At 50.8% G+C, this 25018-nt stretch overlaps 14 protein-coding genes across 14 annotated transcripts; 8 read left to right on the top strand and 6 right to left on the bottom strand.

Moving 5' to 3' along the window:
• Positions 1-110: 110 nt before the first annotated feature.
• MIND_00080500 (uncharacterized protein) lies at positions 111-1578 on the top strand (the record flags this gene model as incomplete). Its single annotated transcript, XM_037357763.1, has 9 exons — positions 111-268; positions 324-373; positions 421-464; positions 514-871; positions 921-1035; positions 1083-1154; positions 1202-1285; positions 1337-1350; positions 1394-1578. The coding sequence occupies exons 1-9, from the start codon at positions 177-179 to the stop codon at positions 1576-1578; spliced, it is 1014 nt and encodes a 337-aa protein (XP_037225673.1). The 5' UTR covers positions 111-176.
• A 55-nt stretch (positions 1579-1633) lies between these two features.
• On the top strand, positions 1634-3576 carry MIND_00080400 (Fe-hyd-lg-C domain-containing protein; the record flags this gene model as incomplete). Its single annotated transcript, XM_037357762.1, has 5 exons — positions 1634-1894; positions 1939-2045; positions 2094-2585; positions 2641-3369; positions 3423-3576. The coding sequence occupies 5 exons, from the start codon at positions 1634-1636 to the stop codon at positions 3574-3576; spliced, it is 1743 nt and encodes a 580-aa protein (XP_037225672.1).
• A 505-nt stretch (positions 3577-4081) lies between these two features.
• MIND_00080300 (t-SNARE coiled-coil-like proteiny domain-containing protein) lies at positions 4082-5423 on the top strand (the record flags this gene model as incomplete). Its single annotated transcript, XM_037357761.1, has 6 exons — positions 4082-4308; positions 4358-4410; positions 4470-4817; positions 4871-4980; positions 5031-5257; positions 5309-5423. The coding sequence occupies exons 1-6, from the start codon at positions 4121-4123 to the stop codon at positions 5421-5423; spliced, it is 1041 nt and encodes a 346-aa protein (XP_037225671.1). The 5' UTR covers positions 4082-4120.
• A 236-nt stretch (positions 5424-5659) lies between these two features.
• MIND_00080200 (Mechanosensitive ion channel protein) lies at positions 5660-8937 on the bottom strand (the record flags this gene model as incomplete). The annotated part of the gene is made up of 19 exons (XM_037357760.1): positions 5660-5743; positions 5796-5833; positions 5895-6119; positions 6170-6247; positions 6297-6432; positions 6480-6581; positions 6635-6802; positions 6853-6875; positions 6926-6990; positions 7043-7062; positions 7111-7151; positions 7202-7299; positions 7358-7519; positions 7564-7657; positions 7708-8122; positions 8171-8397; positions 8446-8521; positions 8603-8625; positions 8673-8937. 19 exons carry the CDS (start codon positions 8935-8937, stop codon positions 5660-5662), a joined length of 2340 nt encoding a protein of 779 aa, XP_037225670.1.
• Positions 8938-9005: 68 nt separating this feature from the next.
• Positions 9006-10307, bottom strand: MIND_00080100 (Mechanosensitive ion channel protein; the record flags this gene model as incomplete). Its single annotated transcript, XM_037357759.1, has 5 exons — positions 9006-9536; positions 9583-9662; positions 9709-9913; positions 9968-10089; positions 10139-10307. 5 exons carry the CDS (start codon positions 10305-10307, stop codon positions 9006-9008), a joined length of 1107 nt encoding a protein of 368 aa, XP_037225669.1.
• An 80-nt stretch (positions 10308-10387) lies between these two features.
• Positions 10388-11982, top strand: MIND_00080000 (uncharacterized protein; the record flags this gene model as incomplete). The annotated part of the gene is made up of 3 exons (XM_037357758.1): positions 10388-11328; positions 11373-11571; positions 11620-11982. Exons 1-3 carry the CDS (start codon positions 10397-10399, stop codon positions 11980-11982), a joined length of 1494 nt encoding a protein of 497 aa, XP_037225668.1. The 5' UTR covers positions 10388-10396.
• Positions 11983-11995: 13 nt separating this feature from the next.
• MIND_00079900 (uncharacterized protein) lies at positions 11996-13166 on the bottom strand (the record flags this gene model as incomplete). The annotated part of the gene is made up of 5 exons (XM_037357757.1): positions 12983-13166; positions 12763-12932; positions 12576-12705; positions 12242-12527; positions 11996-12191 (listed from the first exon to the last, which is right to left on the bottom strand). The coding sequence occupies exons 1-5, from the start codon at positions 13074-13076 to the stop codon at positions 11996-11998; spliced, it is 876 nt and encodes a 291-aa protein (XP_037225667.1). The 5' UTR covers positions 13077-13166.
• Positions 13167-13533: 367 nt separating this feature from the next.
• On the top strand, positions 13534-13919 carry MIND_00079800 (uncharacterized protein; the record flags this gene model as incomplete). Its single annotated transcript, XM_037357756.1, has 2 exons — positions 13534-13683; positions 13731-13919. 2 exons carry the CDS (start codon positions 13534-13536, stop codon positions 13917-13919), a joined length of 339 nt encoding a protein of 112 aa, XP_037225666.1.
• Positions 13920-14003: 84 nt separating this feature from the next.
• MIND_00079700 (Josephin domain-containing protein) lies at positions 14004-15625 on the bottom strand (the record flags this gene model as incomplete). The annotated part of the gene is made up of 10 exons (XM_037357755.1): positions 14004-14218; positions 14271-14774; positions 14822-14932; positions 14978-15021; positions 15069-15119; positions 15173-15225; positions 15272-15376; positions 15427-15437; positions 15491-15531; positions 15579-15625. 10 exons carry the CDS (start codon positions 15623-15625, stop codon positions 14004-14006), a joined length of 1182 nt encoding a protein of 393 aa, XP_037225665.1.
• A 408-nt stretch (positions 15626-16033) lies between these two features.
• On the top strand, positions 16034-18001 carry MIND_00079600 (uncharacterized protein; the record flags this gene model as incomplete). The annotated part of the gene is made up of 8 exons (XM_037357754.1): positions 16034-16288; positions 16337-16703; positions 16749-16888; positions 16933-17122; positions 17173-17347; positions 17398-17477; positions 17521-17621; positions 17669-18001. 8 exons carry the CDS (start codon positions 16034-16036, stop codon positions 17999-18001), a joined length of 1641 nt encoding a protein of 546 aa, XP_037225664.1.
• Positions 18002-18383: 382 nt separating this feature from the next.
• MIND_00079500 (uncharacterized protein) lies at positions 18384-20471 on the top strand (the record flags this gene model as incomplete). Its single annotated transcript, XM_037357753.1, has 8 exons — positions 18384-18746; positions 18798-19164; positions 19210-19349; positions 19399-19588; positions 19634-19808; positions 19855-19934; positions 19984-20084; positions 20133-20471. Exons 1-8 carry the CDS (start codon positions 18489-18491, stop codon positions 20469-20471), a joined length of 1650 nt encoding a protein of 549 aa, XP_037225663.1. The 5' UTR covers positions 18384-18488.
• A 61-nt stretch (positions 20472-20532) lies between these two features.
• On the bottom strand, positions 20533-22225 carry MIND_00079400 (Allantoinase; the record flags this gene model as incomplete). Its single annotated transcript, XM_037357752.1, has 7 exons — positions 20533-20691; positions 20741-21409; positions 21459-21512; positions 21560-21631; positions 21681-21835; positions 21885-22006; positions 22056-22225. 7 exons carry the CDS (start codon positions 22223-22225, stop codon positions 20533-20535), a joined length of 1401 nt encoding a protein of 466 aa, XP_037225662.1.
• Positions 22226-22626: 401 nt separating this feature from the next.
• Positions 22627-23280, top strand: MIND_00079300 (Yippee domain-containing protein; the record flags this gene model as incomplete). The annotated part of the gene is made up of 5 exons (XM_037357751.1): positions 22627-22782; positions 22836-22903; positions 22955-22982; positions 23034-23069; positions 23119-23280. The coding sequence occupies 5 exons, from the start codon at positions 22627-22629 to the stop codon at positions 23278-23280; spliced, it is 450 nt and encodes a 149-aa protein (XP_037225661.1).
• Positions 23281-23402: 122 nt separating this feature from the next.
• Positions 23403-24998, bottom strand: MIND_00079200 (uncharacterized protein; the record flags this gene model as incomplete). The annotated part of the gene is made up of 12 exons (XM_037357750.1): positions 24843-24998; positions 24737-24787; positions 24612-24687; positions 24516-24559; positions 24391-24472; positions 24282-24344; positions 24168-24233; positions 23953-24119; positions 23888-23900; positions 23736-23843; positions 23614-23689; positions 23403-23568 (listed from the first exon to the last, which is right to left on the bottom strand). Exons 1-12 carry the CDS (start codon positions 24948-24950, stop codon positions 23403-23405), a joined length of 1020 nt encoding a protein of 339 aa, XP_037225660.1. The 5' UTR covers positions 24951-24998.
• Between the last annotated feature and the right edge of the window lie 20 nt (positions 24999-25018).

Genomic DNA, 25018 nt, shown 5'->3' with positions numbered 1-25018 from the left:
CTGCGTCTGCTAGCTCTTCTTCTTCATCGAGGTTAGAAAGCAAATCTTGTGTTCTCGTCGTCGTCTCAAAGTGAGGAAAGAAAAGAGCAAGATTGTCACATCAGACTGCATCTTCCACTCCAAGCGCTACCTTGACCCTTTCGTTTGACTGCGGGCATCAGTCGACTGCGGGCAACATGTTTTTTGCTCTTTCTCTCATCTCGGCAGCCATCCTTGTTGCTGCAGACACGCCGGAAAGCGTGGCTAGCCAGTTTGGTTTGACCACAAGGTTCGTTGCATGGCGTTTTCACGACTACTAATGCTTAATTCCCGTCATCTAACAGCACGACTCTTCCTTTCCCGGCTGCCACTGCATCGAACAGTGATGCCCAAGGTTATTAAATCTCGTATCCCAAGACCACAAGCCGACGAGTCTCTTAGCTCTTTTGGTTTCTCAATGGGGTCTGAGTAGAGGTCGTATCCAGGTACGTTACTTGGGCAATAATGCTTTTGCTACTTCTAAAATCTGTCCAGAATGGAGCTGGAGATTTATCATTTGTGGCCGATCCCTTCCCGGACAAGCCTGCGCCAGGTTCTGCTACCAACTCGTCCGGTCCCGTGCTTCAGATCACATATCCTGAAGGCAGCTTTTCCGGCGACACGGGAGGCGCCCAGTTCTACAATCTTTGGAACTCGTCTGGCTCCGCTGGATTCCAGTCCATGTTACTGTCCTATGAAGTCGCGTTCGACAAGGGTTTCAACTGGGTCAAGGGTGGAAAGCTCCCCGGTCTTCGTGGTGGCAGCCCAAATGGCTGCTCGGGCGGGAATCGCTCCGACGGAAGCCGTTGTTTCAGTTCCAGGATTATGTGGCGGCTGAATGGCCAGGGAGAAGGTGCATATTCATACTTTTCCGCCCAGTTAAATGTTCTCATCATCTCCAGGCTACACATACACGCCTACCCCTAATAACATTTGCTCCGATAGCAAAGTGTCCTGCAACAGTGACGATTTTGGAACCTCACTGGCGCGAGGCTCGTTCACCTTCTCAAGCGGGCAGTGAGTGGTATACCTGCGAATCAGTTCTGAACTTATGGGGTGCTCAGATGGAACCATGTTACTATGCTCGTCCAAATGAACAATCCAGTCGATATTGCTAATGGCAACATACAAGTCTAGTTGGTCTTTTCCCAACGTTCAATTCTACCCTCAAAACGTTATTTAGCTTCAATAACGTGCTGGCTTTCGCACAGTCAAACATGCAGATACGCACGACAACCAACCTGACCATAAACGGCCTTTACTTCTCGTTAGTCCCATTCTTCGCTCGCAGTGGGATATGCATCTGATACTTGGACAGAACATTCTTTGGCGGTTTGTTGATCACGCTGTCCATTTCATTTCTCATTGCTTGCAGGTGCTGACGACTCATGGGCTACGCCCGAAACAACACACACCTATTTCAGGAACTTACAGCTATGGGGAGGCTCTAATCCTTCAACGTTGGCTGGCGCTAAAGTCAGCTCTGCTCTCCCACGACTACGCTCTGCCTCAACCTTGCTCTGTGCCGCTTTGTTAGTCGGGACTCTTTCTGTACTATAGAATACATGGATGGTCGGACTTGTTGCTATTTACATCCAATCTAATCTAGCATTTCATGGGAATATTTCTTTTTTTGGACTGTGGTGTTGAGTCGCTTACTTCGGCCTTACTCAGCCGATCGGCCGAGTCAAAAGTTGTCCCGAACCACCATGTTCTCCGGAGCCCTGGTTCGCTGCATCGCGGGATCGGCTTCGTAGCTCATTCATTGCTTCAGACGCTCGCGGACCTCAACGACTTCATTTCTCCGTCCCAGGCTTGTATCAAGCCGGTGGAGCAAGTTGACAAACCCCTTCAAAAGTTGCCTGGCGGAGCATCGGTGCGCGTGCCGTTTCTCGATCATCTCAAATCTGAGGAATTCAGACGGAGATCCAAGTCGACTCTGGTGGCTCATACTATGAAGTCGCCAGTGGCTCTGGCAAGAAGCTTGAGCCTGCTCAAATCAGTTTGAATGACTGCTTAGCTTGTAGGTAATGTTGCCCTCTTGGTTTAGTTTCAAGGTGATCTAATTGTTCAAGCGGGTGTATAACGTCGGCGGAATCTGTCCTGATTACTCTGCAGTCTCATACCGAAGTGCTCTCCTTCTTGGACTCTAATACGGCGGCTCCGGTTGGCTCTCGGAAGATCCCTGTCATCTCCATCGCCCCCCAATCCCTCGCTTCTCTTGCCACCGCAGTTTCCTCGCGGACAGGCGTCCATACTACCCCTCGACAAATCCTTCGCCGCGTCCGTCTCTTCTGTGAATCAGTCCTGGGCTTTGCTCATGTGTTCGACACCACTTTTGCTCGCCATGTTTCACACTGGGAGCATCTGAAAGAGTTTCAAGAACGACGCGCTGATTCTCAGACTCATGGAAGGCTCCCTATGCTTGCGAGCGCGTGTCCAGGGTGGATATGCTACGCGGAAAAGGCGCATTCAGAGATCCTCCCATTCATTGCGACAACCAAGAGTCCTCAGCAGGTGATGGGCACTCTGGTGAAAGACTGGATGGGTAAGAAGTGGGGGAAGCTGTAGGTTCCTTCTTCTTGCTCGCTCGGCGTCAGCAGAAGGACTGATTTTCCTCAGGCCTGATGAGATTTACCATGTCACTGTAATGCCCTGTTACGACAAAAAACTAGAAGCATCGCGCTCCGATTTCTTCAACTCTGATTATTCGACACGAGACGTAGATTGTGTGTTGACCACGGGGGAGCTAGAGGTCATCATGCAAGAAAAGGACTGGGACTTGGAGTCGGCAGTTGCCGGTGAACAAGACCACCTGCCTGTTCTGGATTGGTCTAAGAAACCCGATCTGGTTTCTTGTACAAATTTACCGGAACTTGTATCGCATCCCGGGTCGTCGTCAGGATCATTCCTGCAGTCGATTATTTCTCATCTGCTGGCAACATCGGAAAGCCCGTTATCTTTATCGGTCAAAACCATGCGAAACTCCGACTACCAAGAGTTTGTGTTGCGTCGCGATAGCGACGATGTGGAGGTTTTCAAGGGGGCCACATGTTATGGTTTCCGAAATTTGCAAAATGTGGTCAGGAAAGTTGGGCGAGACCGTGGAGCAACAGCGGGACGAATTGCGGGGCGACGGAAACAAGCGGACCGAAGCTATGATTACATCGAAGTGATGGCCTGTCCGGGCGGTTGTGTGAATGGAGGCGGTCAGCTCAAGCCTTTAACGCGATCAGCTGATTTCCAAGGGGATAATTCCAAATGGGGCGACAAGGAGTGGACCAAGAAAGTCGAAGCCTCATATTGGTTGGAGGAGGGTCAAGCTCGCGACGATGCAGATCAACTGCTGCGGTGGGTGTTAGATGATTTAGACGGTGGCACGTTCAGGACAAGTTATCGAGCAGTGGAAAGCGATATAGTAGGATTAGCTGTGAAATGGTAGCGTATAGAATAGTACAAGCGAAAGCGAAAACAAGGCGAAAGCAACTGCAAAGGACCAAAGCACCAATACTACCGGCGGATGACGACCTGATGTCGATTAGGAAAAAAAAGACATAGCAATGCCAAGAGGATGTCTGACCTTGTGGTTTATGAACCCCTCCTGGCAATGGACACAGTAGTCCTGCGACCTGTGCGATGTTGTTTGGGTTTTGTCTGGGCCATAGTACTGCAATGACGAGTTAGGAAGCTGTGTGTAAGCTGTTAACTGATTGCGCACTTGGATACAGTCGAGAGAGCGACAACTTGAGGGATGGCGACTAGATTTGGTGCAGTACCGACTGTTACAGTCATGTTTGGCGTCATAGCTGGTCTGGAGAAATGAGACGCGTGGAAAGCGACAAGACACGCGCCGACTCACGACTAGGTAATGCCCACAGGCATAAACAACCCCGGTAGTATGCCACTGGCACATGTTGGAAGAGTGAACTGGATCGGTGTGGAAGGGAGGGCGTCTCTGAGTCCGAGAGACGGTAACTGAGTGGAGTGAGGTGGTCCATTTTGGATTCGGACTTTTATACTAAGAGTCAGGGGTCACGGTGACGAGGTCAAGAGGTGTGTGACACATTTGACAGCACCCGTCAGACACGCGTCTTTCCGAGCCATGAGCTTGGATGCGCCTCTCATTCGAAGCCGAACCAGTTTGTTTCTGTCCTACCGTGAATCTCGGCTGGTTGCTCGACCACGAAACACATACCCAGAGTCGCCGTTTGCTGCGGGAGCTGATGATGACGAGAGAGAGGGCTTGATTCAACAACAGCCAGCGGTCGAAATCGACCTTCCACCCAAATGGTCCAATTCCGTCTCTGTCAACTGCCTCGCGGAACTGACCCTTCTCAAGGGTCGACATCTCGGAACAAGTTCAAGACATCCTCGCCGATACGCACGCTAAAAGTTTGTACCGCGTTTTTTTTCTCCTTTTTGTTTGTGTTCAATCAACTTCATTTCTCAAGTTACCGCACTCGAGAAACTCCACGCAAAGCATGTCCTACCGGGGTTTACGGACCGCACCCTCGAGGAGCGTGAAATTGAGAACCTGACGACTGATATCACTAAGGTCGACATTTCCTCTTTGTCCTCATCGGGACATCTCCTCGAGTTTTTCATTGATATTGTTACGCAGGACTTTCGCCGGTGCCAGGGCCTGATACAACGCATTGGAACAACGCCGCATTCATTCCCGCCTTCCCACTCGACTGCCCACACTTCTCTAGCTGCCAAGAACGTGCAGCGCGGATTGGCCGCAAAAGTTCAAGAACTGAGCGCGACTTTTCGAAAGAAGCAGCGGGTGTATATGGAAAGTAGGTTCCGGAACCAACTCGCGAATACTTGCCATCGATAATGTTCCCTCTAGAGTTGCAAGGTCATGCGATAAAAAATCAGGATCTCCTGATTGCGTCTGGAGCTGTTTCGCTCAAAGGCTCGGACGGCTTGTCTGCCCTCGATGACGATGTAGCTGCTGCGGTAACTTGGCATCCTAATCTCCGAGCCACCACGTGTTGATCGCGTTCCAGACACATACTCAAGTCCAATCGCTCGCCACAGAAGACCACACTCTGACCACTCGTGACCGCGAATTGACCGAGATCGCGAAGTCAATCAGCCAATTGGCAGAGCTCTTCAAAGACCTCTCAGTGCTCGTCATTGACCAGGGAACATTGCTGGACAGTGTTGAATACAACATAGAGCAGACGGCCTTCCAAGTAGAAGACGCCGTCAAAGAACTTAAGGTTGCCACGGGGTAGGCTGTGTTTTTTGTCCCTCCAACCCCAAGTATCCTAACAGCCCGTAGTTATCAGAAGAACACGGGCAGGAGGCAGCTCATATTCCTCTTAGTCCTCATCATCTTTGGCCTCATTGTCGTTTTAATTCTGAAACCCAAGAAGAAGTCAAAGCCGGACGATTGATCTAATACTGCACGCATTATTATCAAGGGGAGTTGATATGTCTATAGCCGTGTTGTTGGCGCGGAATTGGGCTATGTAGGCATTGAGATGCCAGACGAGCCTGAAGCGGCTCTATGAGTAAGGCTCATCAGGAGGCAACACAGCTTCCTCTTAGTCCTGCTCTAAAGATCTATAGCATTGTTATACCGCGCCAGCACGGTGGAAAGGGTTAATATAATTAAATACGAGTCCATTGCTTAGCGCGGAATCTGGGCCACAGTTGCGGCGGTCGGCATTGAAATGCCAGACGAGCCCTGAGGGCGTGGTGTTGCTCTATGGAGCTATAGGTAGACATGAGCGATAAGAAAGGATTGACAATTAGTCGTTACTCACATCATCTGGATCTGAGAAGATATCTTGCGAGCTGTCCACTGAAAGACCACCAAGAATAAGCGATCGAGCGCCAGGGGCTGCAGGCAAGGAACAACTCACAAAGAACAGCGTTTTGCCCACTCAAGCGCCAACCACCCTCGGGTACAGCAGAGCCTTCAGGGTGCGTATTCTTGGCTTTTTCGAGTTCAGATTTGAACTCGTGCCAGGGTACCTCGGTGTATCGTTGGGTACCCGGTTCGGAGTTTGGATTGCCAGACGGCCCGTAGATGCCGCATTCCGCGAGAGCGGCTTTCAACTGGCAGACCCACTTGTTGCGGCGCTTCGCTGCATTGCCCGACGGTAAGCTTATCAGACAGCGTCAGCGGGGGACCGACCTTTCAGCGCGCCTTGCTGGCCATTGCCTTTGTATTTGATATCAGCAGACAGTGTCATTTTGGCCTGCTCCGGGAAATCTTGAGGCGAGGTCAGGAAGCGCCATAGACGCCGAGTAAACCCACTGACCAACCACGACGACATCAAAAGCCGGTTGATAGTCCCGGCGCTCGGCAGTCACAAAAGCGAGCATCCGTTCCCGCAGCTTTTCCACGTCTTCAAATGAGGTGGAGTAGTTGACATCGAATGTGAATGTTTCTGACAGCTTCCCGATGTTGGCTAAGGCAAGTAAATTGACTTTTTGGGACGTACCTGGGGACTTCGTCGGATGTTTTGAATGAACTTGGCGAAATTTAGTACAGCCATGCGCAAAGGAAACTGCAGAAGCTTCGCACCTGTCCATTGAGAACCGTGCTGTGGAAGGGTCAGCAATTTTTTTTGCGCCGCTCGAGGATGAAAATACGCACTTCGGCGCCTGGACCGAAATCCCATCGGAGTTGATGAATATTGTGCTCAAAAGTCGGATCTTGGTGGAATGAGAACCCGGAGGAGTTCCAGACAATCGATAACTTCACCTCTTTGACCGTATAGCTGCTGCCGGACACAATAACTCGATCGCCCACATCGAATGGATGCTGTGAGAGCGTGAGCAATTCTGTAGGCTAAGCGACAAGACAAGCGATACTTTGATGAAGAGGAAGATGATGCCTTGCGGTCAAACAGTTAAATGTGAAGTAGCAGAAAATAGCACGACACACTCGTCAGAACTTCGGCGAGAGTTCCTCCTATTAGCCAGCTGAGACCCAGTACCAGGGTTCCGGCGCTAGCAAAGCATTCAGCTTGACGAAGCCACAAACTTGTAGTGACAATTTTACCTTGTGACTAAAGTTGCAACCTAGAGGCCAAGTGAGGATCAGAAGCACGAGACAAAAAAGGCAAGAACCTGAGCTTCTAAGGCGACTGCTATAATAAGGATCGCAATGACTACCTGCATTCTAACATGAGGAGCGAGCCAAAAGGCCTGAGGTCGATACTTGCATAAAGCGACATGAAGATATTGTCAAGCCGGCCGACCGCGGAGTCCAAGTCCTGCATAGAATGCTCGATTGAAAGTTGTTCACGATGGAATTCCCTGAAAAAAAAAAGGGGGGAATCAGCCCAAGCGAAGGGAATTCGACGAATTGGCATACATGACGGCCATTTCAACTTCGTCCAGAGACGCATCACCATTCGAATCTCTGTCGAAGAGGGCGAACACCTTGTCCGCTTCATCTTGAGAGCGGAAGAAACGTGTGATGTCTTCCACCAGGAGGTAATTCGCATCAGGTTTAGCAAAGGAATAGAACAGTCGTCTAACCAAGCATCAAAATATGTTCACAAGTTATGGATTGCGTACCGCGCAAGTAAACGGCTGCGGTTGGCTGACTCGAGCGCAGTCTGCACGATAGCTTGCGGAGAGTTGGGCTGCAGAACAGAAGTGCCGGTGATTTCTGCGCACTCGTTGGTTGGCTTGCATGTGCTGGAGAATAATATAGCTAACCTGACGCGACATTTCCAAAGGCGGTTGTCGTAGTTTTAGCTGCAGTACGGACCCCCTTTAAAGCTTTCTTGAGAATTTTTGACGGATTGAGCATATCTTTGGCCGTGTCAGCACGCAAAGCATCTGGTCGTCCGACGTTCTTGGAGTGAGTATAGAGCGTAACGACAGACTTGACGGCAAAGGCTTGATCTGCGATTCTCTCCGCGTATGATCGTTCATGGAATTTGCCAGCGATGAACTGAATTGCAAATTTTTCTGCCAGGAGTAGGGCGGCACAGAGGAAGAAGGCGAAAAAGAGCTTCTGCCCAAGATCAATGATTTGAATAGCGGATTTCGTCGCGTCAGAGCCTTGTTGACTGTTGATGAGTGGGTTATAGGAGACGAAGACGGTCAGCGTCCATGCGAACAAGGCAACCTGTGTAGAAGAGTCAGAACAATCGAACCACGTTTGAGCGGCACCTACGTAGCGATGAAGGACTTGTAGCCAGTCGAGATAACGCCGTGTACCAACCGCAATCACACCGAGTGTGCGTCGGATGATACGAGGAAAGATCATTGCAATGGCCAAACAACCCCACCAACCGCCCCACAGGACAGTCAAGAATATACTCCACCACCGAAAGCGCACGCCCCAGACCGTTTTGTTAGTAGTACCAGTGTAGTCGAGAATTCCGGGAATCCAGATTATTCCTACAGAGTTAAATTTTAAAATGGGTCCAATGCGGTAACGATGCTGACCTAACAGCGGGAAGATGAACAGAATCCATCGGGTAACGATCGACGCATTGAGCAGATAATGGTAGAGTCGTGATGCCTGGAAAAAGGTCTCAACTCAGGCGGGAAGTGGGAGGGAAAAGCTTGCCTGGTTGTTGGGTATATCTCCCTCAGCATAGACGAGGTGGGAGTCGGAACCGGCGGCTGGCAACGTGAACAAGAAGAGTGAATGAATAGAACAAGCGACTTACCGGGGTCAAATTGCTGATACGAATTCTCCACCTTCCTTAATACATCCCATGAACTATTCCTGGAAGGGGTATTCACGCCACCACCACCACGCTCCGCATCGTAAGGTTGGGGCATATTTGGTAGTCCAGGGCGCCTGCTTGAGCTAGGTCCCATGTTGTTGAGGGGAATAGACATAGAGTCGTTCCACTCGTGATTAGAGGGTGGGTAAGGGTGGGCAGGAGCTGGGTGTAACTCGACAGGATCGTACCCTTGTTGTCCACTCATCGAAAGAAAGAAAGGAGATACAGTTGATGATGATGTAATTTTTGATCCGGGCACAGATTTTTTTTTATCTACACATTCCAACCGGCCGTTGCGGGTTGTGAAGGGCTTGCCCAGCCCCCACCGCTTCCCCAACCACCACCGCCGCCACCGCCACCACGATTTGGACTTGCTCCCCAGCCCCCAGTATTTGTTGCTGGCTGATTAGTTGAGTTCCAGCCGCCACCATTGCCCCATCCGTCTGTTGCAGCTACTTCAGGCACAGGTTCGCCGGCAACCATATCTGGCTCTGTTTTCTTCAAAGCCAAAACAATTTTCGCCAACTTTGACTGTAGCTCTGCAAGGCCTTGCATAACAACTTCTTGGGGTCCCAAACTACCATCAGTCTCAACCTCAAAGTAGAACTTTCGTGGCTGAGCATTGAAATCAAACACTTCGTCTTCGCGCGGTGGCTCTTCCTCTTTGGCGTTGTCGCTCAATGGCCATTCATCCCGCGCATCGGTTTCGAACCAGTAGCTTGTGTGTCGTAGCTTGTTATATGGATCGTATTCAAACGACACAGCTGAACAAGGCGACCATTTAGCGTGTTCTTTCGCAATGCCCTGCCGTCTTGTGAGATGGAGAAGCGAAAATAAGACCAACCACAACCTTTTTGGCAATACAACGCAGACGAAGCTCTTGGCCCTTACGAATTTTGCACAATAGCACGGGAGACGCGTCAGGATCGTCTAAACGCGTTCAGAGGGAAAATGTGAATGGAGTGTTGTGGCCCACTTTTGCCCACAGGATGCCCGAAATATTCCCCCCGTTTACTTGGCTCATCTCCTGCTTCACCCTCCCCCATATCGTTGTAGTCAGTACCATACGGCGTCACCTCGAGGTGGTTGCTGGTCACATCCATCGTCGTATTGCTGTGGCAGGCCACATCAAGCTTGAGCTGGATGGAACAGTATTGGCATGCTGCAAGACAGGTACAGTCCTATGTGAAGTCATTTAGTGCAACCAGCGGGCAGATGTCGACGACGAAACTGACTCGCGTGTATCGCATGCCTTCGTCGCAATTGCTACTCAGCAAAGGAACCATTCCGAGTCGATGGGCAATGAATTCGTCTGGTAGAACAGTGGTATTTGCTTGGAACTCCACAAGATCGATAGCTAACGAATATGAGTGCCGGGAGCCAAACACCCTCGACAACAAGTGCACCGATTGTGGGGAGGTCGGCCATCATGACTCTGCGGAGAGAATTGGCGAAACTGCACGCGATCAACAGCGCGAAAACGAGACTCGAGGCCACATACGCGAGGTCCACATTCTCGAGCACAAAGTTGACGCGGTCTTTGCCTAACTGTCGTATCCGAACGGCGGGTTCCATGACCAAGGGAGAATTGTCACAGTGTCACAATTCTCTCTTTTCTTCTTCTTCAACTCACAGTTCGGCGACCCGGATGACACCCCAAGTTCATGGCGTATGCCGAATATGAGTTCCATCTCAGCCAATTCCGCGCACATCTTTCCGGAACGACACCCCATCCACTTCCTGCCTCGTTCATTGCACCGACTGGCTACTGGACTTCGGCCGAAAAAGACGCGTTCTTCCATGGCTTGCAAATACATTCGCGTATTAGGCCAGACCTCATTGCTGCTGGAATAAAAACAAAAACGGCCATTGATGTCTGCACTTATATTGACCTGCTCGATGCTGCTGCTGAAGAATTTGCCCCTGTGCCATCTCTGAGAGCTTTGTTAAAGCCTGCAATGGAGATGTCTGACTTGTGGATTGAGCACGAGGAGTCTCAAGCCCCCAAACTAGTGGAAATGGAACGCGAAATGGAAAAGGACGAGCCCGACGATATGTCTGACACTGAAAACGATACCTGGCAAAAGGAGAACGCGCTCTCGAGGCTTAATGTCCACCACTTGTCTGCTCTAGATAAAATGCGGCGCCATGCTTTTCGAGACCCTCCTTCCGATGGCACGACAGCTCCAGAATCCAAACGCCGTGCCTATAAGCGTCTATATATGAGGAAGAAACGGGCCGAAACTACAGGCACTGATGCCGACCTTGACTCAGTCAAGCTCATTGTGGGTCGAAAGGTGACAAGACTGCTCGGGCGTAAACCTCGGCCTGCTAAATACAAAGTGCGAGGGACCAAGAAATGGATACACTCCATAGACGGGGGACAGCAAAGGAAAATCACCCCAGCAGTGACTTTGGAGGTACAGGAGTCCAGTTCGTCATCGGGTGATTCGGACACCAAACACACTCGCAAAGGTGGTCTTCCTTCAGTCTCTAGGGCTACTCGCGAACTCGAAAAGAAAGGTATTGACGCCAGCGTTCTCTCCGATTCTGAACTCGATGTCTTCGCGCTGTCTGTTCTTGGCAAGCTAATGAAGTATGTACATATTCGTTGCTTTCAAGTAGGCTGAGACCCAACAGGTCTACCCACAATGATGTGGCGCCTGAGGGGGTAGAAGAGAAATTTCGGACTTGCCTTTCCTTCGAGACGGTTGTCCTGCTCAAAGATATACTACTGGACTTCATCACTCCCGTAATCCACAACGCCATATCTCTACGAGAGAAGGAGGTCACCTTGAAGCAGGACATCACGGTTTGGCGTTTAGACAAGCAGGACGAAGTGCGCAGTTTTTTTTACTTCCAAGAGTTGTGCTTAAATGTCTCCCAGATAACTGCGTCGAATGTGAACGATGCTCTCAGAATGCATCCACAATCCTACGCCTTTGCGACGGAGGAAGACCGCAGTGAAGTCGAATCAAATGCGTCAGAGTCCGATGACGAGGGAGAGCGTCGATTTACCGAGGACAAAGCTGATTTTCCTCTGCGGCTTTCTCTCGCCCGCGAAATAATGTCTCCATTTATCAACCTACTAACGGAAGACGACGATGACGATCTTTTGGCGGCTGACACAGACGAAGACGAACTGATATGCGAATTAGACGAGGAAGTGGTGCTGGACGGTTTAGATCGCCAGAAAGAGGTTGACTATGACAAGGAACTGTGGATAGCAACTAGACAACATGTATTGTAGTACCCCGTATCGACTAAACAGCCACATAACCGCCTCGGTGGGTCGGAGACCGTCTTCTTAGACACAAATGCTGGACAACATCGCGCAGCATATAGGGCACCTCCGTCCAGAAATCTCGATGAGGGATCAGATCCAACCCGGAAGCACCGTATTGCGTGTATTGGTAATAGGCTCCTAGAATGAAGTAGGTCGCAAAGCCTATGACGAGCCTAGAAATGCGAATTGAGCTTGCGCCGAGAAAAAGGCATTGAGGGCTCACAAGAGCAAGAACCAGCCCATCGAAGAGAGACCGCCGGATGGGGGTGGCTTGGTAGTACCCACGTCTGGCTTACTGCCTGGAGGGGGGTTTTCTTCACCCACAAACCCGCAGCCAGCCGGCGTAGACCACTCTACTGCTAGCTGTTGGCCGTCGTATGACTTGAATGCAGGCTCTGATGCACTCGTTGCACAGAGCAAATTCACGATAGTACTCTGTTGCACTTCTGTTGAGTTGATGGGATGTGGATAAGAGCCTGCGTGAAGTAAAATAGACACGCCCTTTGGCGCTGCAGAAGGGCTTAGTTGGAGTGCCAAAAAATCATTTAACCACGCACATTTCAGGGTGGTATATTTGGGGGCAAGATTGGCTGTTTGTGCCAGGGGGACAACTGAAGTTATTCGTCTATCGCTCCCGTCCTTGTGGTTGACTTTGGTCAGACAAACACGAGTACCTGGTGAAGGACACTGTTTTCGAAACAAATTTGTGAGAGCACGCTCAGATTCACACAAGCGAACACGCACTTGGTCAGACTCGTTAACGCCATCCAGCTTCTTTAGGTCCTGGCACAGAGACAGGCGGACCAGGTCCTCCTCCCGGGTTGGTGGTGTTGACCGTTCTCGTTTTAGCGAATGCTCGTCTGAGAGGGAAGATAGGTCGTATTTGAGGCCATCGAGCAGCAAAGGACTTGAGCCTGAGAGAATTGAATAGGCTCCACGCGTCGAGAAGGTGAAAAGAGCCTACAATCGAGTCCCTGTTGGTCGTCACCGACGACTGCGGGTATGCAACTTGAAAGTAAGAGAACGAAGAAGCATAGGTCGTTCTTTCGGAGAATCATGGTAGGTATATTAAAGTTTAGCGGCAGGGAATAGTGTTCGGTGGTGGATGAGGAGGCTAGGGAAAGTTGCAAGGGTCTACGTAGTACGCGGCAAAGCGAAGCATGTCATTGTCACGACCTCGTGTTTGGACAAAACCACATCTCTCACAAGAAATGCCAACCTCTTCTACTATCGGAGGCTGGACAAGATGACTCGTTTGCTTTGTGTTTCTGCTACAGTCTCTGGCGTCCGACTGATTGGCTTTGGCTGCGATCCCGCCTTAACTGCAAAACTTGGGTCAACTCGAAAGGAAGACAGACCGACCAAGTTGGATCAAGAGCTTATCGCGGGTCTAAAGAGTTCATCTACCCGGTCAGCAAGTTTCTCGCTCCGCTATGGAAGCGCACTTCAGTCTTCCCTCAACAACCATTACTCGTAACCCCCTCGCTGGCAGCCGAATGCTATGGCCCTGCACGCATGGGTAGCGTGACGACATACCAGCAGTCGGCCGCGGGCGTTTGCAGTGGCGGGACCTACAATAGCATGCACACTGATTGCCAGCAGCATTGCTGTGTCTTGACCGAGGCCTGGTTTCAGGGCAGCAGTGGCCAGCGCTCTCAATGCTGGGTCTGTCTTCCACTCAAGTCTAAAGTTGAGCTAATGGTTGTTTGCAGAATGCCTTCAATAACATTATCGCCCAGTGTGTACAGGGCAATGGCCGCAATGGCGGCCAGTGGATTTGGAGCTATCAAGGTGTTACTCAGAACTACTACCTGCAGGCCAACTGGGTTTGTACTAGCGCCGCTGGCATCCAATCGCCCAACAACAGCACCGAAGAGCCCCCATTGACAACGACTGACTAGGATGCGTGAAGTCCAATTTGTTTCTTTTGTTGGTCAGAGTCTACTTAGCACGAAGCATGTCATTGTCACGAACGAGTAGCGTATTTATGTACCACCAAACCTTGCCAGTCTCCGACGACGCATTTCGTCGATACTAACTTCTTCTACGGGCGGAGACTGAGCAACTGTTTCCTCAACTTCCACACTTTCAACTACAGGCTCTGGATTGGTGTTGGTGGGCAAATCCGGTTGCGGGGATAAGTCTTCTGGCATTACCCAGCCAGTAGGTACTTCCTCTAACGACGCCTTCAGAGCCGCCTCTGTGCAACGTCAGAAAGGATAGCTAGAGGCATTCAACTAAAGCCAGCTCACGAAGTTCGGCATCATCATCATCGTAAACTCGGTGCTGAGGCACGCTTGCTTGAGGTACATTGACCGATTGGCTTTCTTCCATTGCGCGCCGAAAATGTTCATCATCGTCATCCTCGTTTCGATCCGAGTCAGACCATAGCTGTTGTTGAGCATAGGCTTGCTCAGCCTTCATCTGTTCCAAGGCCCTTCTATTCCGTTCCATGCTTGCAGCCACTGGGTCCAGCTCTGAACTGACTTCCTCGGTGGGAGGGACGCTTGGCTGGATAACTGGTGGTGCTAGGGCTTCCAATTCACCACCCATCAGTGACGCATGGAGTGCAGCCTGAAGCTCGTAATCTTCGTCTTCCATTCCCTCAATCGCCGTCGACTGCGATGAGAAAGACTGTGGGTCAGGCCGACCTGAGGAAGTTGGCTCTGCAACGGTAAGCGCGAGATCGTCCGCATCCGCATGGGGGAGTGAGGTGTTGGAGGAGTCCGCCGACGTAGCAACAAAAACACTGTAGCCTGAAGCTTGCTGTTAAATGATGAATGCGTTACATTGTTTGGCGCACCGTCCGCCTCTGCTTGTTGGAGTACCATTGCTAAGTATGTCTTCGAGACCCACTCTGGCCTAGCGCAGAAGGAGTTGAGGTTGAACCAGTGTTGACCAAACCGTCGTAGGGCTAGAACACATTAGGGACAGTTTAATCATTGCACGAAAGACATACTAAACCAGTGCTGCTCGTAGTTGAGGATGAATGCTAATTGGTTTCTGACGTGGGTCAGAACAAACAGTCAAGTCTTTTGCGTTAGCCGCACTCGGGATGGTCGTGGAAAGGCCTCATTTCTTCGCTTCGCCACCGCGCCAGCCTGGAGCGGAACTATACGTGAGTCTGACAGCATGACCTTGCATTAGCACAGACCGAATGCCCCAAACGTTGAGGGCGTTTTCCAAAACTTGGACAGAGAAAAAGCCCTTGATTGAATTAGCCCACAAGCATATGTTCATAGTCAAAACACACTGAGTCATCCATGTTTCCGCTCCGCGACCCATGGTTGTCGTCATCGTAGCTTTCCTCCAAGGTATCAAGATTCTTCGCTAGTTCAGAAAGATCCGGTGCAGTAAACTGTAGAAGTACGTGATTCCCAGTTCAGTGGATTGAGATCAGGTTCGCACATAGTTTCCCTCTATGAATCGAAATCGATGAGTCTAGTCAGTTATCGTGAAGATGACCACTGACGGAGCAGTGAGTTGAGTGCATGTTGGGCACAAAGCATCGAGCTGAAGCGCGCTGAATTGGCATTGGGAATGACTGAGGGTCCACAAACCCGTCTTCTTGGCGTTCATGATAAACAGCACGTTGAAGGTTGTTCATGATGTTAGGCAAGCGAGTAACGCGTCACATGTGACAAGCGCGACGCGTCACTCGCTGACCCTGACAATGACGTGTTGATGCTGACACAATTAACTGAACGTTATCCAGTCGCTTCACGTCTTGCGGCTCAGTTTGTCTCTTTTTTGCTCCGGCAAGGACAACAAAACTCTGTTCTCTTGTATGGAGCTGGAGAGAGCGGAAATTAGTCTTAAATTGCCATTTTGAGGCGATGAGCGAAAGACCGAGTGCGTGTGACCGCCATACGTCTCTTCTGTTGACCTGACCCTGTTATCCGGAATTCAGACAAGCCTTTGACCGGCGCCCTGAGCTGAAGCTCGTCACGAGGCCCCAAGATGTCCAATAAATAGGCTGCCTTCTCGAATTTCGAAAGTATCCCACGCTCTCGCAATGGTATTTACATCCAAACGGAAGGTTGAACCGATTCCTCAGCTCGACTTGCTGTCTTTCCTCTTCGATGGACCCTCTTCACTCGCTAAAGAAGACACGGTTCTCCACGCCGAAGCCGCGAACCCAAATAACTTCATCACCAAGGCCCAAGCGCGTGTTCTGACGCGCCGCATTGCTTATGTCCTGCGCAACCGCTTTGGCATAGGGGAAAATGGAAGCGGTGAAGATATTGTAGTGGTCATGTCAACTGGCCAGGTTATTTTCATACCTTCTTCCTCACAAACTCACTGAGATGACCCCTAGATAATGCTCCCCATCCTATTCATGGCTATTATCGCTGCTGGAGGTGTTGCATCTTTGGCTTCGCCCTCCTTTCGGCCAGAAGAGCTTGCGCGCCAAATCCAACAGGGATCGGCCAAACTATGCATTTCGTGTGCCGCGACTGAGGATATACTTCTGGCCGCTTCACGTCTAACGAACACTCCGTCGCATCGATGCTTGGTTCTAGAATCGACCGCCCCATGGCGACTGCGACTGCTGACCAGCTCTTCGCGTATTAACATTGTGGGCAATGAGGAACTAGAGTGGAAGAGAATCACCTCGAGGAAAGAGCTTGATGACAGTCTCATCTGTCTACTCTATAGTTCTGGAACGACGGGTCCGCCCAAAGGTTGGTGTTCAGCATTTGCGTTGTGCTTTGACAACTTGTTTCCAGGAGTTATGATGTCGCATACCAACATGGTGTCTCTTCCCACCATGACCAGCGTGTCGCTGCGTGAAACCTGGCAGAAAGAGGGGAAGTACGACTATCGTACTCTCGCGCATCTCCCAACCGCACATGTCGCGGGAGTTCTTGTATGGTCGTTCATCCTTGGTCACAGGCAACTCACCATTATTAGGGTTATTTCTGCCTTCCATTCCACAACGGCGGGGTCACGTATTGGATGCCTAAATTCGACTTTTTGGATTTCCTCAAATACAACGAGCAATTAAAGATCACAACCTTCTTCAGTGTTCCGCCGATTTATCTGCTTCTTGTGAAGTCCCCCATGGTCAAGAATCAGTTCAAAGCCCTCAGGCATGCGACCGGTACAAATTCACCTTATCATTCTTGGAGAGCGGCTCTAACAGTATTCAAGCGGGGGCAGCACCAATGGGAAAGGACTTGCAGAGCGCCGCATGCAGCAAGCTCGGAGTTACCATCGCTCAAACATGGGGCCTATCGGAGACGTCCGGTTCTGTCACATTGGGAGACATTAATGTTCAAGACCCAAGCGGGAGCGTAGGTCTGATACTTCCCCGCATGGAACTTCGGTTGGCCTTCCAGCATTTCTCGTATATTAATAAACTAACCTTTCGTGCAGTATTGTCGACGATGATGGCAAGGAATGTGCTCCGAATACGCCTGGTGAAATCCTTGTTCGGGGACCCACAATCAGCAACGGTTAGTTTGCGCCACTCAAACTGTCACGACACTCAATCATCAGGCTACTACAACAACCCCGCTGCGAATGCGGAGACCTTCCAGGACGGTTTTCTTTGCACGGGAGATATTGGATATTTTCAAAATGACCGACTTTATATTGTGGTAGGTTTTCGATGTTGTCGTTTCCGCGCTTTCTGAGCTTGCTACAGGACCGGAAGAAAGAGCTGATCAAGTATAAAGGCCTACAGATCGCCCCAGCAGAATTAGAAGCGACTCTCCTCTCGCATCCGCGGATCTTGGACGCTGGCGTCGTTGGTGTCTATTCGACTGAGTTGGCCACCGAGGTGCCTCGTGCTTACGTAGTTGCGGACCCGAAGGTCATCAGTGCCGAGGAGATTCAGGCTTTCATCAAAGGCCGCCTTGCAAGCTACAAACAGCTGCGCGGTGGTGTCGTCTTCATTCCTGCCATCCCCAAATTGCCGTCAGGGAAGATTTTGCGCAAAGATCTACGCATGCTGGCTGCTGGCAAGGCGAAGCTGTGAGATTATTGGATACTCGCTTGGACTGCACTTGGACTGCCTTGTAGTATGTAACATTATCATTGGGTAGCAGTAGACACTCCAACGTCTGAAAATTCCACGCATCAATTCCGACTTCCACTGTGAGTAGCGCTGGCCAGTTCTTGCTAGACCAGAGTGCAAGATATATCATTCAGAGGGTCCCAAGTATTCCAGAAGAGGCAATACAGCCTCAGAAATAGCCTTGATCAAGCCAACTCCCTTTTTAGCCCTAGATTGGGAGTTGGTACACTGAAGACTCTGCTTACGATGGCTAAGACATCGTTGGACAACCGGAAAAACCGACGGTGTCGGACAAGTCACGTGGGCGACATAGGCGAATCAATTGCAAGTCGGCCACTTTCACCCGGTCCACATACTTACCCCCCCTTTGCTTCCTCTCGTCACGAGGCTTAGACGATGTCCAATATATAGCAGGGGACCAACCGCTCTCACACACGGGTGCTACACCATGATCTATACCTCGACGCAAGACGCTGAACCCATCCCCCAGCTCGATTTTTTGACCTTTCTGTTTGACGGCCCTACATCGCTAGCGAAAGACGACAACGCAGTCCTCCACGCTGAGGCAGCAAACCCAGACAACTGTATAACCAAGGCCCAGACGCGTGTTCTGACGCGTCGGGTGGCCCACACTCTGCGAAATCGCTTTGGGATTGGGCAACACGGGAGCGGGAAGGATGTGGTGGTGGTCATTTCTACCGGCCAGGTTGCTTCAGTTGTCAGTGGAGAACGTGAATTGACGTAACTTATCTTGCAGGTAATGCTGCCTGTCTTGCTCATGGGCATTATCGCGGCCGGTGGCGTAGCTTCTCTCGCCTCGGCGTCCTTTCGGCCAGAGGAACTGGCCCGCCAAATCCAACATGGAGATGCCAAACTGTGCATCTCTTGTTCAGCAAGCCAAAACACTCTTTTGGAAGCTGCCCGGCTCATCGAGGTCCCCTTGCATCGATGCTTAGTGCTGGAATCGACAGTGCCATGGCGCCTGCGAGCCCTGACTGGCTCCTCCCACAATAATATTGTCGGAGAACAGGAATTAGAATGGCAAAGAATTACCTCCAAGGAAGATTTAGACAACAGTCTGATCTTCTTGCTCTACAGCTCGGGCACAACAGGTCCGCCGAAAGGTAACACACTCCCGATACGTATATGTCTTCTGACATTGCACTTAGGTGTCATGATGTCACACACGAACATGGTCGGCCAGCCCGTGTTGGCCAGCATATCGCTCCGCAAAGTCTGGCGCACGGAGGGCAAGTACGAATACCGCACTCTTGCACATCTCCCTCCTACCCACGCAGCAGGCGTCTTCGTAAGCTATGAATAATTCTCCAAAACGACAAGGCTCATATACCCTCCAGGCATATTTCTGCTTCCCATTCTACAACGGCGGCATCACATTTTGGACCCCCAAATTCGACTTTGCCGATTTCCTCAAGTACAACAAGCAGCTTAAAATTACGACGATTGTCACGGTCCCGCCGATCTACCTGCTCCTCGCAAAATCGCCACTTGTCAAAGATCAGTTCAAAACCTGGCGAAGCGCAGCGTGTAAGGGTCCCTCCTACGTACTCGGCTGTTCTGATGTTATTCTAGCTGGCGCGGCGCCATTAGGAAAGGAATTGCAACTGGAGGCGAGCAAGAAGCTCGGCGTCAACATCAGCCAAACGTGGGGCATGACGGAAACGTCTGCCGTTGTTACAATGGTGCCTCATAGTGTCGAAGAGCGAACCGGAGCCGCTGGTATATTGCTTCCCCATTTGGAGATTCGGTGGGTTGGCTTGAGTTTCCGTCTCACCGGCCTAACGCTTTCATAGGATCGTCGATGAGAATGACAAGGATTGCCCCGCTGAAACGCCAGGCGAAATCCTAGTCCGCGGTCCGACAGTCACGAAAGGTTTGGTCGCATAGAACGATTGGGTCCTGGAAGTGAATTATTTGGCCAGGATACTACAAAAACCCGACCGCGAATGCAGAAACCTTTAAAGACGGCTTTCTCTGCACTGGAGACATTGGCTTGTTCAAAAATGGGCAGCTCTACATCGTCGTATGTCCACACACTGAATTTCTTTCGTTGTCTGATAACCATATATAGGACCGCAAGAAAGAGCTGATCAAGTACAAAGGCCTGCAAATCGCACCAGCGGAGTTGGAAGCAACGCTTCTCTCACATCCACGCATCTTGGACGCAGCTGTGATCGGGGTCCATTCGGCCGAACTAGAAACAGAGGTACCCCGCGCCTACGTCGTCGCTGACCCCAAGGGTATCAGCGCCGACGACATCAAAGCGTTGATCAAAGAGCGACTGGCCAGCTATAAGCAGCTGCGGGGAGGTGTTGTTTTCGTTGCTGAGATTCCGAAATCACCTTCGGGTAAGATACTGCGTAGGGAGCTGCGAGCGATGGCTACGGAATCGGCCAAAGCAAAGCTATAACTGAAATGTATTGACATCAACAAATTCCTTGACGCGGTCATGTGACAAACGGTGTCCTCAATTAGAGCAAGTTGCCAACGGGAGGGTTTACAAAAGCGTCTGAGGCGGTAGAGTCATATACGAGGGAGCCGCGCACGTAAGTCTGCTTGACTTGACCGCGCAGATTCAGCCCTTCATAAGCTGACAACTTGTTCTTGAAATGAAGCGACTCTTTGGTGACCTGTCAACAAGTGATCAAACAGAAATCATCGAGACAAGACGAGACAAACAGTGAACTCAGCATCTGGGTCCCAAACGACAAAATCAGCGTCGAACCCGACTTTGAGTGCGCCCTTGCGGTGATGCAGACTCGCGTGTTCAGCTGTCTTTTTGCTCGTCCAATCAAGTATTTGGGCAAGACTCACACCACGCTTCGACCCCTCGGTCCAGAGGAGGCTAAGGCCGAGACCTAACGTGCTAATTCCGCCCCAAGCTCCCATAATATCGCCATCGTCAATGTGCTTCAATTCGGCTACACACGGACTGTGGTCAGATACCACGCAGTCAATTGTTCCGTCAAGTAGGGCCTCCCATAGCAGCTGGCGGTTGGTGTCGTCGCGGATGGGGGGACAGCACTTGAATTCGGGGTGGCCATCAGGAAGGTGGTCCGCAGCGAGACAAAGGTAATGAAAGCAAGTTTCCACAGTCAGCTTCGCACCAGCGGCCTTTGCCGCTCGAATCACTGGGAGGGCAGATGCAGCAGACAGATGGACAATGTGGCATCTGAGCGCAGGATACCGTTGTTGGAGCCTTGTGATAAGAGAGATGGCATCGACTTCAAGCTTCTCTGGCCTTGATTGCAAGAAGGTGTTATAAGCTGTCGACGGCTGCGGTGGTTGCGCGGGTTGCGACGGGGCGTGGTCAAATTCCGCGTGAAACAGAAGAACCGTAGAGAGATCCTTGGGTGGCGAGTTAACACTTTGGTTAATATCGACTGTCGGAATGAACCTGGAGAATCTCCATCGCAGATTGGGTATCCTCCTCTGACACACAAGGGAATTCCTTCGCAGCGTTAAGATAAGAATCAGTGATATAGACGGCGACTATACCTCGACACCACTGTCTATGAGAAAACATTTGAACCCTTTGACGCCAGCATCAACAAGCGGTCTAAGATGGTGCTAGCAGGCATGATCCGTGCTGGCTCGAGGAATGTAGTCGGAAATATACCTGATTTCCAGGTATGACGCCGCCCCAGAAGGCGACGTCAGTGAAACATTGGTTGGTGGCTGCTGCGCGCTTAAGGTCGAGATTGGCTGATGAACAGGTGGGAGGGAGCGAGTTTAAAGGCATGTCTACGACACAAGTGACGCCGCCAGCAGCCGCTAAGATGAGGAGTTGGTTCAAGCTTATCGAGCAAGATGTTGGCCGCACCTGCCCGTGTTCCCGTCCAGAAGCCCTGGTGGAAGAAAGAAAGATCGGATGAATGCGAGAAAAGGGAAGAAGCGCTTACTTCCCATGCTGTTCTTCCAGGTTCATTGAGGTGGACATGAGCACTGGATGGAGTCAAAACGTTTTGGATTGATCATGACATGGTCAACTTACTCAACGAGACCAGCGATAAGGATGTAGCTTCCAGCATCGATGTCGCTTTTGCGCCAGCCGTCTTCAATAGCCACTATTTTTCCTGATTCGATGGTTAGCGTCGCTGGACGAGGGTCCAGAGAATCGGGTAGCAGGACCCGTTGGCCAGTGACTGTCAAAGTTTGAGACATGGTCATGATGTTGACTCGAGCCGAGCTTCGTGGTCTAATTCTGGCAACTCGGAAGTTGACACCGCCATCACGAGCTAATTGATGAGCTTCCGGATTTGGTTACTCTAGCCTGTAGCTTAGCTTGCGGCAAAAGGAAAGTGAGGTTGGAAAAGCACAAAACGTGGAACTTGAAGTGAATAAATAATGGGCTCTCAACTCTAAAGCCATTGGAAGATAGAAGTACAGTCAGTCAATCAACCCAATGTGGAGCGAGCTGAGTCGGCTCGGCTCGCGGCAACCAGCTCAGGCATACCGGAGTCTTATGGAGATCTGATGGATCGTCCATCAACATCATGTCAATCTTGCTGTTTGACCGCTACTTATAAAACCGCACGAATGGCTTCATATCGCCACTCATACCTATGGAGATCTCGCCACCCAGCCCCCGCCGTTTACCCACTCTCCCAAAATCCAAATCGCGACCTCTTTCCCGGCCTCTCCCGCCAGTCCCTGGGCCAATATTATGCAAATGCGGGACACTAGTCACCTCCTGTAACGCGCTCTTACCGGCAACTGCTGTCCGTTTTCATCCGTCCACTCCCTTTCAATCGCGCTGACCGAAAGCTCCTAGATACCCTCAGACTCTTGCCGGCGTACATTCAGAGGCTTCTCAGGCAAAGCCTCACTCTTTACTGAAACGTAGGGTGTTTCAAATCACCGCTAGTACGCGTATATTGAATATATTTCCAGCTACAATGTCATAATACTGGCGCCCAAGGTCCGCTCAATCGCCGAGTCGTGTGTAGCTTGCCAACTCACAAAAATACAGGTCCAGCTAATGCAGACTGGCGCCCATCTTCTCGCAGTAAGTTGTCGCAACGCAACCACGATCGAAATTAACAGGAGTGTTTTAGGAGCTAAACTGCGTGAACTGCTCCCAATACTTGGGTTACAAAATCGTTCGGGCATTCGAGCAGTCAGAGAAATGGAAAGAATCAGTCTTTCTCCTCGAGCTCGCAGAACTCAAGAACCTACCGCCCTGTGCCGATTCCTCTGACTCTGAAGACAGCAGTTGACCATGATGACGACGACCCCTCACGCTTTCTCTTTGGGATTCCTCTTCGCAATTGTACCAACACCACTAGACAAGCAAAAATGTACCACCAGATGTGCTATATGATGACGGTTACTCTGCTCCTCAGAGCTTGGCCTTGGAAGCTTGCTTTGTGTCCTCCCTGATCCGCACGATTGCTTTACCCCATGTTTTCCGGTTTTCCAGTGCTTGCAGCCCTTCAGCGATTGTCTCGAGTGAATAAATCTTGTCATAGACAACCGGCGTCGCGACGCGTCCCGATGTTAACAGGCTATGGAAATTTCAACAACGTGAAGCGATAGCGTGAAGTCCATACTCAAGCAGGGTTTGATAGACTCCAGGCATATGCTCAGGCTCGCGGACCGCGTAGCCTCCCCAGAAGATTCCCACGACTACTTTTGATAAGCAAAGCGGAACCAAGTCTTACAATGCACGCACTGGCGATGTTCTTCAATAATACGAGGTTCATAGGCACTTTCTCGATGGTCCCTGCGGCGAAACCGACCACGATGGCTCTGCCTTTCCACGCAATGCATTTGAGGCAGTCTAAAAGATAAGGTGGAGAACGCGTGTTCAATCAAGGGACCAACCTGTGATCATGCCCTATGAAATGTTAAGCTCTCGCAGAGTGGAGACGGCAAGCGTTAAAACCAACCACAGGATCGTAGATGACGTTGACTCCCTTGCCGTTTGTAATTTTGAGAACCTCTTGCTGCCAACCCTTCTTGGTGTAATCGACGACGTAGTCCGCACCACCGAACTTTTTGACAATGTCCAATTTGGCCTGCGAGCCGGCTGCGCCAATAACTTTGGCACCAAGACCTTGTTTGCATGATCAACAACTGAGTGTGATACTGGATAATGACTGACCTTTGGCCAGCTGAACAGCCGCCATTCCAACCCCTCCCGCCGCCGCCGTGACCAGAACGAACTCGCCTGCGCCAATAAATCAATAAACCTACTGGAGAAATCTGGAAGCCTAACCCGGCTTGAGTTCTGCACGCCCAACCAATGCTTCGTAACTGGTCGGCCAAGTAATGTACATGCCTTGATGGACCCTAAGTTGAACAAAACGCGTCAATGGACAACACACCTGCAGCCTGCTCGAATGACAAATTGTCAGGGATCCTCAATATCTGCCCTATATTTACGGCAACGCGTTCGGTATAGCAACCCTGTCCAGTTTTGTTGAGCAGTCTCCAGGGGCAAAAGTCATACCGGAGCCATCCCGAAAACGCGGTCTCCTGGCTTATATGGCGCGCCTGGCGACATTCATCTTTCATGTGCCAGACTAGTACGCAGAAAATTGCTCACCTGGAGGGATAGGATAGCCCTCTGCTATCCTCCCAGCGAATTCCGAGCCAAGCGCGAAAGGCAATGGTGGTTGGATCTAGCATGTCTTTTGGACCGCTTGAAACGACTATGAACTGAACAAATACCTGATATTTCCCTTGGGCTTGAAGAATGTCATAGTAATTCAGCCCTGCGGCCTGTGAAACGATTGTTGTTTGCCCCGGGCTTCGAAAGGTGGACTTCGCTGCTTACATATACATCGACCATGACCTCGCCCTCCTTGAGCGTTGGCTCTGGCAAGTCTGCGGTCAACTGGATATTTGACGGGTGCGTGAGTTCTCGGACTGCAAAAGCTTTCATGTCTTGCAAGCACTGGTCGCGGTGGAGAAACGGAGGAGAAAGTCGACCGGCAAAAGGAACCCCGGATA

Source organism: Mycena indigotica, assembly GCF_014461135.1.
Source record: "Mycena indigotica strain 171206Taipei chromosome Unknown Mind.scaff0001, whole genome shotgun sequence".
Taxonomy (NCBI): Eukaryota; Fungi; Basidiomycota; class Agaricomycetes; order Agaricales; family Mycenaceae; genus Mycena; species Mycena indigotica.
This window is presented reverse-complemented; position numbering and strand designations above follow the sequence as displayed.